This window comes from Plecotus auritus (assembly GCF_963455305.1).
Source record: "Plecotus auritus genome assembly, chromosome: 11".
NCBI classification, from domain to species: Eukaryota; Metazoa; Chordata; class Mammalia; order Chiroptera; family Vespertilionidae; genus Plecotus; species Plecotus auritus.
In genome coordinates, this window is record NC_137777.1 from 34483795 (window position 1) to 34497232 (window position 13438).

At 41.8% G+C, this 13438-nt stretch overlaps 1 protein-coding gene across 8 annotated transcripts in view; it reads right to left on the reverse strand.

Moving 5' to 3' along the window:
* Positions 1-13438, reverse strand: part of ASPH (aspartate beta-hydroxylase) — a 170907-nt gene that overhangs the window by 97906 nt on the left and 59563 nt on the right. For all 8 annotated transcript variants that reach the window (XM_080647084.1, XM_080647083.1, XM_080647081.1 and 5 more), the window contains 2 exons: positions 11267-11359; positions 8656-8730 (listed from right to left, as the gene is read on the reverse strand). In XM_080647084.1, the coding sequence (XP_080503210.1) occupies positions 8656-8730; positions 11267-11359 (168 nt within the window). The remainder of the gene's footprint in view (positions 1-8655; positions 8731-11266; positions 11360-13438) is intronic.

The following is a 13438-nucleotide window of genomic DNA, read 5'->3' on the forward strand; positions in this document are numbered from 1 at the left end:
AAGAAATCAGTTTCCTCGGGGCTGACCTCTGTGAGGTAGGCACCATCATCCCACTTTGAAGGATCGGAAACTGGAGAGTCTGCCAAAGCCACACAGCTAACAAGTGGCAGCTGCAGGACTTGACCCAATAATGAAACAGAGTGATGGGGAAGAGTCCAGGATGGGGAGCCTGAACCCCACCCTCCATAAACACCCCAGCAGGAGACATAACAAGTGCAAAGGCCCACAGCAGGGATAGGCTTGGAATTACTAAGGAAAAAGAGAAGGCCAGGTGGGCTAGAGAAAGTGACTGACAGAAGCGAGACCGGATCTGCATGAGGCGCAGGGGCCAGGCCACATCAAACAGAGGGTGCAGAGGAGCAAGAATGGATCAAGGACCCAACTGGATGCCAGTGCAGTGGTCGGGCCAGAGGTGACAGATGGCTGGCACAGCGCAGACACACACTGCAGGCAAGGCTGATGGGACCTGCTCGGGGAGCATGTGGGAGAGGAGGGGAAGGGAGGGGTGGGGACAGAAATCAAGGAAGACCCCCCAGGTTTTCAGCTTAAGCAACTAAGTGGAAAAGCAGACCACTAACTAAAATATAAAAGGCTGAAATAAGAGCAAAAACGTATTAGGGAGCGTGGGAGAAGAGCTGTGAGGTGGAGAGGAATCAGAAATTCAGTTTTAGGTACAATTTAAATCTAAGAGACTCATAAAATGTGCAAATGGAGATAGGTATGCAGCTGGGCAAACCAGGAGCTGGGATGAGAGCAGGGCTGCAGAAACACCTTCAGAAGCGACACAAGAAGAAAAGCCATCGCCTGTTTTCCAAGGAGGAAGTCGAGATAAAGATGAGAACAGACCCAAGATGAAGGCGTGTGGCAAGCAGCACAGGTGCTGGACCTGCTTTCTCCACTTCTGTCTGAATTCCCACACCCACCCACCCTTCCACTTTCTCTCTCCCCACCTCTGGCGACATTTAGTTTGACTAACCATCCCGATGCGCTGGGTCACCAGTGCCACCTCCCCTCTGAGGTCCCTTCGGTAAAGTCCCTCGAACCCCTTCTTCGCACTGCAGAGGGTGCAGGACATGCGACACCCCCGATGGTCTCAGTTACTTGGAATCAAGTAGGAATATCCTTTCCCTCATGGCTCTCCACCTGCGCCCCCACATGCTGTCACCCTAAACGACTTTCCCATCCTCTTTTCCCCTGGACTTTCTTCCCACCTGCCCTGTGCTTCCAACACCTGCTGACACCATGGGCCTGGCCCAGCGCACACCACCCTCGGCTCCTAAATCAGCACGTGCTTTCCTCAGGAGGCCTCTGCTGCCTCAGAGTGTGAGCCCGCATGCATCCTCTTTCCCCATCAGACTTACCCGTTCTACCCAACGCACTCATCTAAGGAAGACTGCATCTCCCATGGGCTCAAGTTTTAAAAACGAGATGCAGGAAGGGAAAGCCTGTGCTTGCTCACACAGGCAGATGTATGTGCAGGCAGAGTGGCGTTTCTGGCTGAGATGACACAGCTACGGAAGGACCTGGCTCCTGGATCCCCAGCAGCCAACGGCAAGACCTACAACTCAGCAAGGGCCCGTCTCCCCATCAGCACAGATGGAGCCAGATGGGATGCTGTGCCCTTAACCCGCTAACACCTAAGCCTGAAAGAGGCAGTTAGTATGCCTGCTAAAGCCCAATTTAAATCATGGCAATTGTGTGTTTTTAAGACACAATTTTTTTTTAATTTGTTTATTGATTAAGGTATTACATATGTGTCCTCATCCCTCTATTAACCCCCCAACCCCTCCCCTCCACACTCATGCCCTCACCCCCCTGGTGTTCGTGTCCATTGGTTAGGCTTATATTCATGCATACAAGTCCTTTGGTTGATCTCTCCTTCTTTCCCCCAACCTTCCCTATCTTCCCTCTGAGGTTTGGCGGTCTGATCGATGCTTCTCTGTCTCTGGATCTGTCTCTGTTCATCAGTTTATGTTGTTCATTATATTCCACAAATGAGTGAGATCATGTGGCATTTATCATCCTCTGACTGGCTTATTTCACTTAGCATAATGCTCTCCAGTTCCATCCATGCTGTTGCAAATGGTAAGAACTCCCTCTTTTTTACTGCAGCATAGTATTCCACTGTATAGATGTACCACAGTTTTTTAATCCACTCATCTGCTGATGGGCACTTAGGCTGTTTCCAAATCTTAGCTATGGTAAATTGTGCTGCTATGAACATAGGGGTGCATCTATCCTTTCTGATTGTGTTTCTAGTTTCTTGGGATATATTCCTAGAAGTGGGATCACTGGGTCAAATGGGAGTTCCACTTTTAGTTTTTTGAGGAAACTCCATACTGTTCTCCACAGTGGCTGCACCAGTCTGCATTCCCACCAGCAGTGCAAAAAAGTTCCTTTTTCTCCGCATCCTCGACAACACTTGTCGTTTGTTGATTTGTTGATGATAGCCATTCTGACAGGTGTGAGATGATACCACATTGTTGTTTTGACTTGCATCTCTTGGATAATTAGTGACTTTGAGCATGTTTTTATATGTCTCTTGGCCTTCCTTCTGTCCTCCTTTGAAAAGTGTCTGTTTAGGTCCTTTGACCATTTTTTGATTGGATTGTTTATCTTCCTTTTGTTAAGTTGTATGAGTTCCCTGTAAATGTTGGGAGATTAAACCCTTATCGGTGATGACATTGGCAAATATGTTCTCCCATGCAGAGGGCTTTCTTGTTGTTTTGTTGATGGTTTCTTTTGCTGTGCAAAAGCTTTTTATTTTGATGTAGTCCCATTTGTTTATTTTCTCTTTAGTTTCCATTGCCCTAGGAGCAGTATCGGTGAAGAAGTTCCTTCGGCATATGTCTGAGATTTCACTGCCAGTGGATTCCTCTAGTATTTTTATGGTTTCCTGTCTTATGTTTAAGTCCTTTATCCATTTTGAGTTTATTTTTGTGTATGGTGTAAGTTGGTGGTGTCTAGTTTCATTTTTTTGCATGTATCTGTCCAATTTTCCCAATACCATTTGTTGAAGAGACTGTCTTGTCTCCATTTTATGTTCATGGTTTGGGTCGATTTCTGGGTTCTCTATTCTATTCCATTGATCTACATGTCTGTTCTTGTGCCAGTACCAGGCAGTTTTAAGAACAGTGGCTTTGTAATACAGCTTGATATCTGGTATTGAGATCCCACCTACTTTGTTCTTCTTTCTCAGGATTGCTGCAGCTATTCGGGGTCTTTTTTTATTCCAGATGAATTTTTGGAAAGTTCATTGTAGGTCTGTGAAATATGCTGTTGGTATTTTAATGGGGATTGCAATGAATCTATAGATTGCTTTGGGCAGTATGGACATTTTGATGATGTTGATTCTACCAATCCATGAACACGGTATGTTCTTCCATCAGTTTATGTCTTCCTCTATCTCTTTTTCCAGTGTCCTGTAGTTTTTCACATATAGGTCTTTTACCTCCTTAGTTAAGTTTATTCCTAGGTATCTTAATTTTTTTGGTGCGATGGTAAATGGGATTGCTTTTTTAGTCTCTCTTTCTATAAGTTCACTATTAGTGTAAAGAAATGCCATAGATTTCTTGGCATTAATTTTGTATCCTGCTACATTGCTAAATTCATTTATTAAGTCTAATAATTTTTTGATGGAGTCTTTAGGGTTTTTTATGTACAATATCATGTCATCTGCAAATAAGGACAGTTTTACTTCTTCTTTTCCAATTTGGATGCCTTTTATTTCTTCTTCTTGTCTGATCGCAATGGCTAGTACTTCCAGTACTATGTTGAACAGGAGTGGTGAGAGTGGGCATCCCTGTCTTGTTCCTGTTCTTAGGAGAAATGGTTTTAGTTTTTGTCCATTTAGTATGTTGGCTGTGGGTTTTTCATACATGGCTTTTATTATGTTGAGGTATGATCCTTCTATTCCCACCTTGCTGCGGGTTTTTATCAAGAAGAGGTGTTGAATTTTGTCAAATACTTTTTCTGCATCAGTTGAAATGATTATGTTATTTTTATCTCTCAATTTGTTTATGTGATGTATCACGTTTATTGATTTGCGGATATTGTACCATCCTTGCATCCCCCAGATAAATCCTACTTGGTCATGGTGTATGATCTTTATGATGTACTGCTGGATCCGATTTGCTAGAATTTTGTTGAGGATTTTGGCATCTATGTTCATGAGGGATATTGGCCTATAATTCTCTTTCATTGTGTTGTCTTTATCTGGTTTTGGTATTAGGGTGATGCTGGTTTCATAGAATGAGCTTGGAAGTGTTCCTTCCTCTTGAATTTTCTGGAATAGTCTGAGGAGGATAGGTTTTAGTTCTTCCCTGAATGTTTGGAATAACTCCCCTGTGAAGCCATCTGGCCCCGGGCTTTTGTTTGCTGGGAGCTTTTTGATGACTGCTTCAATTTCTTCCATAGTTATCGGCCTATTGAGATTTTTAGAATCTTCCTGATTGAGTTTTGGAAGGTTGTATTTTTCTAGGAATATGTCCATTTCCTCCAGGTTGTCTAGTTTGTTGGAGTAGAGTTGTTCATAGTATTTTTTAACAATCCTTTGTATTTCTGTGGGGTCTGTTGTTATTTCTCCTCTTTCATTTCTAATTTTGTTTATTTGGGTCCTCTCTCTTTGCTTCTTGGTGAGCCTGGCTGGAGGTTCATCAATCTTGTTTATCCTTTCAAAGAACCAGCTCTTGGTTTCATTGATCTTTCATATATATATATATATATATATATATATATATATATATATATATATATATATTTGGTCTCTATGTCATTTATTTCTGCTCTGATCTTTATTATCTCCCTTCCTTCTGTTCACTCTGGGCTTTTCTTGTTGCTCTCTTTCTAATTCTTTGAGTTGTAGAGTTAGATGATTTACTACCATTTTTTTCTTGTTTTTTGAGGTAGGCCTGTAGAGCTATAAACTTCCCTCTCAGGACTGCTTTCATTGTGCCCCATAGATTTTGGATTGTTGTGTTTTTGTTGTCATTAGTTTCCAGGATGCTTTTAATTTCTTCTTTGACCTCATTGGTAACCCAGTCATTATTTAATAGCATGCTATTCAGCTTCTAAGTGTTTGAGATTTTTGGATTGTTTTTATTGTAGTTATTTCTAATTTTATGGCATTGTGGTCTAAGAAGATGCTTGGTATGATTTCAATCTTCTTGAATTTGGGGAGACTTTGCTTGTGACCCAATATGTGGTCTATTTTTTAAAATGTCCCATGTGCACTTGAGAAGAATGTATATTCTGTGGCTTTGGGGTGAAATGTTCTGAAGATGTCAGTTAAGTCCATCTGATCTAGTGAGTCATTTAGGATTGCTGTGTCTTTGCTGATGTTTTCTCTAGAGGATTTATCCAGTGATGTTAGTGGTGTATTAAAGTCCCCTACTATGATTGTATTGTTGTCGAGCTCTCCCTTGATATCTTCCAGGAGTTTTGTTATGTATTTGGGTGCTCCTGCGTTGGGTGCATATATGTTTATCAGGGTTATATCCTGTTGTTGTATGGATCCCTTTAGTATTATGAAGTGGCCTTCCTTATCTCTTGTTATGGCCTTCACTTTGAGGTCTATTTTGTCAGATATAAGTGTTGCTACCCCAGCTTTTTTTCATTTTCATTTGCCTGAAACATATTTTTCCATCGCTTCACTTTCCATCTGTGTGAGTCCCTTGTTCTGAGGTGAGTCTCTTGTAGACAGCATATATATGGGTCGTGTTTTTTTTTTTATCCATTCAGCCACTCGATGTCTTTTGATTGGAGCATTTAGTCCGTTTACGTTTAAAGTTATTACTGAAAGGTACTTGTTTGTAGTCATATCTATTTTTGTGTCTGTGTTCCTTCTTACCTTTTTATTTCTTCTTTTTACAGTTCCTTTTTCCCTTTAGCATTTCTTGCATTGCTGGTTAGATGATGATAAACTCCCTTAGCCTTTTTTTGTCTGTGAAGCTCCTGATTTCCCCTTCAATTTTGATTGATAGTCTTGCTGGGTAGAGTATTCTTGGATTCAGTCCTTTGCTTTGCAACACTTTGTATACCCCATTCCATTCCCTTCTAGTTTGATGTGTTTCTGTTGAGAAATCATTTGATAATCTGATGGGGGATCCTTTGTAGGTAACCCTCTGTCTCTCTCTTGCCGCCTTTAAGATTCTCTCTCTGTCGTTTCAAGACATGAAATTATGACATGTCTTGGTGTGGGTCTTTTGGGATTGATCCTGCTTGGGACTCTCTGTATTTGTGTAACTTTTTTCTTCCCCATATCCGGGAAGTTTTCTGTCATTATTTCTTCAAATAGATTTTCTAATCCTTGCTGCTCTTCTTGTCCTTCTGGCAGCCCTATTATACGTATGTTACTTTGTTTCATGTTGTCCCAAAGCTCCCTTAGGCTTTCCTCCTGCTTTTTAATTTTTTTCTCCAGTTGCTGTTCAGATTGGGCTTGTTTCTGTACCTGATCTTCCAACTCGCTAATTCGGTCCTCTGCTTCTTCTAGTCTACTATTGAAACTTTCCATGGTGTTTTTGATTGTAGCTATATCACTTTTCATTTCTTCCTGATTCTTGCATAGGTTGTTGATTTTCTTCTCATCCATCCAATGTATGAATTCCACGACCATTACTCTGAATTCTTTTTCGGTCATGTTGCATGCTTCAATTTCACTAATTTCCTTTCTTGGCAACCCCTCATTTTCTTTCCTCTGGTGATTGTGTCGTCTCCCCATTCTGACTACCACCAGAAGGTTCAAACTTCAAGTTGCGTGGACCTGGGTCATGTGCCGTGGGAGCTTTGCACCACTCGAGTGTCACTGAAGTGCTCCGACACTAAGACATGTGTCTGCCGTGGGTTGGTGGGAACTAGGCTCACCCAGGGTCAGTGTTACCAGCGTTTAGTGTGGTCTCGTGTGCGCACCTAGAATCATGGACCCCGCCTGCACTGCGCTGTTGGCGTGTGCCAAAAATGAGTCCCCTAGCGCGTGCCAGGAGTCAGAGTTTCCCTGTGTCTGCACCAAGAATCAAGTATCAGAGTCTCTGTTGCCTCGTGCGGCTTCTTGCTGAGAATCAGGGTCCCCGTGTGCGCATGCACCAAGAATTGGAGTCACTGGCTCTTAGTGTGAATGCGCTGTGAGTCAGGGATCCCAGGCGCACATGGTAAGAAACAGAGTCAAGTCAGTGGTGCTCAGTGCTGCCTCTTGCCGGGAGAATCTGGGTCCCGGTCACCATGGGGCACTGGGTTGCACAGTAACACCGTGGCATGCCTGCGCTACAGAAAACAGACTTCTGTGTGCACTGTGGAAAACAGAATTCCATGTGCGTTGTGGAAAACAGACTTACGTGTGCGCTGCGGAAAACAGACTTCCGTGTGTGCTTGCCTAGAATCGAAGTCAGGTGGCACTGCCGCCCTGCGTGGGCTTCGGGTTTGGTTGCCCGATTACATTGCAGGGAGCAGATTCCAGTCTCTGTGCGTGCGCTCCCAAACTCAAATTCGCATAGGGGCACTGCAGCCCGATCGAGGGGTGGGTCTATCAGTTACTATGGCGCTATCCGCGATCCTGCGGGGAGGGGGATAGGCTCTTTGACTCACAGAAATCTGTGGCCGGGAAGTCTGGATTCTTGTTGTCTGTTGGTCTGAAGCTGTGGTCGCAGTTCTCTGTCCCCAGTGGCTGCAGGGTCCTGGTTTGCGTCTGAGACGTGACTGGGTGGTGCTGAGGCCAGGATCCTATTCTCAAGCAGCTCTGTTTCTCAAGATGGCGTGGTCTCTGTGCCCACACTGGCCGCCCAGAAGTGTCCGCTTTGTGCGTGGGGCTCCTCCGTCTAAGACTGCCTGGTTTGGCAGCCTCTTGGAGGACCTGCAGAATCTAACTGTCCCTAGCTCATACACACACACACCACACACGTCTACACTCTCCTCTATGGTTCCCTCACTCTTTTACACTTTCTCCCTCCCTTCCTTCCTGCCGGTCACCATCTTCCAATCTCCAAGACACAATTTTTTTCCTTTAGGACAACCTTTAGCTCACACTAAACCATCAGAAGTATCAGGGTACCACATGTTCGGTCCCCTTCAAAATCCCTTTGTGAGTTACATTTTGAAATTGTACCCTCTGCTTTTATCAAGGGATGCTTCAAGAAACAGTCATAAAGCTCTAAAACCTTGGTTTCTAAAGTATCCTCTCATATTCTCCGTACAGAAGTTCACATAAGGAATTTTTCAGATGTAAGCGCTGGGCAAATGTTTTCTGTTCTCTAAGTAGATCTCGTTAATTTCCTCTCTGATAATATGACTGACATATTTCAAAGTTGACCCGTCGTGCTCTGGTGTCTCCCAAGCAGGCAGTGAAACGTGAGGGTCGGCGATAGCACCCATAGCCCATTACCGTTTGTTGGTTGTGTCCTATTTTCTTCCTCCCTGTTCTTGATGTACCTATCACTGGTCTCAATTTGTTTATGTATTCCTACCATTTCTTTATTGGATGTATGCAATAAGTTCCCTCATAGTAAGGTGGAGTAAAACAAGTTTAGTGCTATTTAAAAAATATTTGTCGTTCAATAATTTAAAAAAAAAACAATTACTATTTAAATTTTAAAATAATGTCCAAATCATTAAATCATTTACCTATTTCAGTAATGCATGAGAAAAAACACAGATTTTAATTCATACCATGTTCTGTGTATACTGTTTCATGGAGAGAGGAATGGATTTCTTCTTGTATTTCATCTTCAACAGCCTGAAGTCCTAAAATAATTATAAAACATAACTAAGTGGAAAATATCTAGACATTAATGTAGAACCTGAAATAGGGCATCCAGGTATAAACATACATTCAAATGAATATATCGAGCTAATCAACTATGCGTCCTTTTCTTCCCAGTTAACCAGTTTTTTTCTATGTTGGCAAATATGGTAGATATTTCAAATTGATATTATTTTGACAGTAGATATAAATATTTTAAGTCTTCATAAGATTTTAATACAAGAAAACTAATTTGGGTTCAGATTTTTCTTTAAAAAATACCTTACTCAGAGGAACATTATTTCAGTTTCTAATGAACAAAATTCATACTAATGATGGAATAAAGAAATGGGGAGGGCAAAGCTTTCAGAAAGGAATGTACTGAGAAATAACGGTAAAACTGTGTAAGATAAGGTTAGTATGCATTAACGTACTCTGTCGATGCAATCTACATTAATGCATGTCTTCCTTCCCTGACGTCAGAGAAGGGGTCCCGGCTGGTATGAGGTCTGCGCTAGGCAGGGTTGGCCGACCACTCGCAGAAGTTGCCAGGAATCGTGAGTAAAAGACCTGACATTATAACGGACAATCCTTTCTGCCCTGGAAAACCCCCTCTGCCAGTCGGATTCATAGATTCAAGTAGATATATCAATTACAAAGTGAGCCACATAGTAATGACATTCCGACAACACTGAGGTGCTTATCGGATTATCAGGTTTATTGCCACATCGCACAACCAACCAGAAGCTATCATTACGCGGACACCATTCAATCTGTTTTGCTAATCACACTGCACCACCATTTCTAAAGCCCAAAGCGTGTCTTCTATTCGTACAGATGTTTGTATTTCACAAACCACTTTTAAACATAGCCCCGTGTAACTGGAGCCTGCCCATCTCTAGCCTCCCCTCAACATCCATCCCTCCCAAGGCCTGTGATCGCTTCCTAACCGCCTTGCACAGAGGACATAACGTAAGCAGAAGTGGTCGGTGGCAGTCTGATCCTCTGCTTAGCGTTTCCATGGCTCCTGTGCCAGCAGCGAGGAAAACCTAAGCTCCACAGCACAGGTCGGAGTCTAAGACCTCGGCCTGCTCGCCCTCGCAGGCTCCGTAGCCCCCCTGCCACAGCACTGGTTGGAATGTGGGAGTGCACCGAGCTATTTCATCTGCCCCGTGATTCCGTCATGCGCTGCCCTTTCCCTGGGGAGGGTTGGTAGAGGCAGAAGCCAGATGGAGAGTGAGTGCAAGGCTGATTGGAAAACAAGGAAAATGACTATCGATTCCTCTTTCAAAAGCCTGGCGAGTACAGCCAGGAGAGAGGGATTAGAGCCGAGAGGCGGGTTATCGTATTGCATTTTAATGAGAGGTGTGTGCCTATGTTTATGGAATAGGTGGTAGTCAGAGAAGAGGAAGGGTTAAGAAGGCAACATTTATACTAAACCAAATACAGCCCAGAGGTTGCAAAGGATATGAGGTGGTGACAAACTCAGATTTAGGAGGACAAGTTATCAGTACTATGCAAAGAGCAATATAAAAAAATAAAAATAATGAAAGCAAATGGAAAATTTCAGAGTAGGTCCTAGTTTTTAATTATAATTTATTTAGCACAAAGTAAAATCTAGGATGCTAAATGCAAATACACATTTAAATTACATCTTAAAAAAATCACTTTTGCCATGGTATGCTTATAGAAATTCTACTGGAATAGGAGGGAGACAGTAAATTCTCCTAAGATTATGATTTGAACAAATTTAAAAATCAAATCGGCAAACTGATCTTAAAAGGAAGGAAGGAAATATTATTCATCAAAGTGATAAAATCAGGACCTAAGTTGCTGGTAAATAATGTGGTGTTATACCTAACACTTCCACTAGGTGGCAAAATGAAACCAAATGTTTGAGAACTGAGTAAATAAAAAATGTGCAGAAATTACTTTGTAATAAATATCAACTCAGCATAAATAAGAAAGAATAGTAATAGATTCAAATTTCATTTACCAACTTATAAAGAGATTTCAGCATTCACCCTGTGGATGACTAAAATACACTGTACTTGAATTGATCTAGGAATTCATGAATACGTAAAACTGGCTTCTAAGATGCATGAAGGTGGGAAGCCTTTTGATGTAGAAAGGAGACTGTCATTGGGAGCTCAGTAGACCTACTCTGTTAAATAACATGAGAAATGATGACAAACTATTGTACAATCTGGTGTCTAACTTTCATTTCAAGGTGATACGGTACACCAGTCCTGGAACTTGAATGGAGAAACACGGCATTTCGTTCCTGATGTTCGTAATGGTGATCTTAGGCAGTGAGCAACTATCTGTGCCTTCGACTCTTGATCTCAGAAATTAAAACCATCCTTTGTAAGTTTTTACTAGAAAACAACTGAATTTACTATAAAATTTCAGGAAAAGAATATTTCACGATTTGCAAACACTGTGAAACAAATTATGGGTAAAACACAATTCCGGACACTGCAAAGTGGGATACCTGGCCGGCTGAGGTGCATGGGCTCAGAACACAGCAAAGCTTACCTGCTCCCCTGGGCACCTGCTCCTCCGGCCGAGGGTGCGTTTCAGCCTCTTCTGGTGGCACTGTTGGCTTGGAGGCAGATCTTTCTTTAAGGCCTGCATTTTTATTCACAAAGTTAACTTGTTTGTTTTTGTTTTCTCTTTTCTGACATGTCAAACCAGGACAAATATTTTCAAACACTTCATCAATGGTACAAATCATTCAAAGGTTACAACTTTATTCTACACGAAAACATTGATAGGTTTAACAACGGAAGTGGGAAAGCAGTTTGCTCTTTAACTTCACATGGGCCTTTCACATCTCTCCCAAAGTTGACCTTTCACTAAAATAATAATAATAATAATAATAATTGTTTAAATGTTCACGGATCTTTAAAAGTAAAGATAATAATAATAATAATTGTTTAAATGTTCACGGATCTTTAAATGTAAAGTCACGTCTGAACTTGCCAAAAAGCGGTTCAGTAGGAGTTCAAGCTCGTGTCTGTAAGTGACTAATGAATTTCTAAATCCTGAACTCTGAATGTAGCAAAAATTAAGATATACTTGGACTTCCTACTGTTATTTGTGAGCACACTAATTTTGATTTACATATAAGTGTTTATTCTTCATGAAAACTGTAGTTAAAGGTGAGAAGAAATTATACATGACTACTTACAATCTTCTAAAGGTAACAAAATCAATCATATTATTCCCTAAGAGCTAAAAGATACAGATTAAAAAGTTCTTTTTTATGTCTTAAGAAAAATGAAACAGGGCAAATTAACATGAACGCTGGTTTTAAAGTCAATACCAGTCTAAAATATGTTACACTGAATTAGTCCTTTGCCGTGCTATAGGCAGAACATTAAAATATAGCCTCCATCAGATGCAACTATTTAGAAAGCTAAACTAGCTAGGTTCAGGAGTGTGTGGATGCTGCACACCAAGCCCCGGGCTCCTCACTACCCGACTGAGAGCCATGTACCAACAGTGGCTACTGAAGGGGCTGTGTCTGTCAAGAGCCTACAGTGAACAGGTGAACTGAGAGGCATTTTTCTACTCTTAAGCACCTTTATAAATTCTTAAAGTTCATAATCTATTGTATTCCAGAAAATGCTCATTTAAATGTCTTTTACTCTTCTTTTTTGATTTTTTTTTCTATTTTTCCTGATCATTCCCTTTTATCTCTTCATTTTTCTCTCATTCACAAAACATACTCCCACCGTCTTCTCCCAAATCCTAAAGATGCTGAGACAGATACACAGGACCACACCTCATCATTTTATTTCCCGTAGTTATTTTCAACACTACTTACACAAAAACCATCCACTAGTAAAATAAACACCCACACACACAGCTGCGTTCTATCCCTGACCATAAAGTGACTTACAGCTATAAAATAGATCCCTAAGGGAATATACACCGATATCCACCGGTGCTAAGTGCAGTTCGATTTCACGGGGTCGGGGGAAGACTAGGGGGTGTTAAAGATGAAGGCCTATTAAAATGCATCCCATTTTAAATGCCAAATCCAGGGCTGAAAGCTCCCATGCCATTTTCCACTTAAATCATCCATTCTTACATCTCTCAAATGTTAATGGTGCAAGTATGGAACTCTTCGTTGCCAAGGTCTGCTGAATGAAGAGGATACTAAACCTTCAAGATCTTCAGAATCTTGTATTGCTGCTCTCAGGACCTCGGAAAACACCCGGCACACAGCAGGTGCTCAATAAACACTTGCTGAAGGGCTGAACACACCCAATGGTTGTGACTCCCCACGCTGTGGGGCCAGGCTCCTTAGCTGCACTGCTGTGGTTTAGGGCTGCAAAGGTGGGAACAGGAGTTCATATAGATTTCCTCAATACTATTCCCCAGACAGATTCATACTGTGCTCAGCACCCACTAGTAAAGCAGCACAACCCTAGCTTGCCTGCGACAGGCCCAGCTGATTGCTATCTGTTGTCCTGGTGTAATTATTTCACTCTAAAAAGTATCTCAGTTTGAATGAAAAGTTACAGGTGATTTCTCAGTAAGCCCATAGGTAGTAAGTTTTCAACCTGTACTCCGTAGGTTTCAATATGCAATAAAATTTCCCCACCAAACAACAAAGACTTGAACTGCCTTAAAATCCCCCTACTGGATTTTGAGAAGAGCTTCATTTGAAAAAAAATTTCTTTGCTGAAAGTGTTTGGA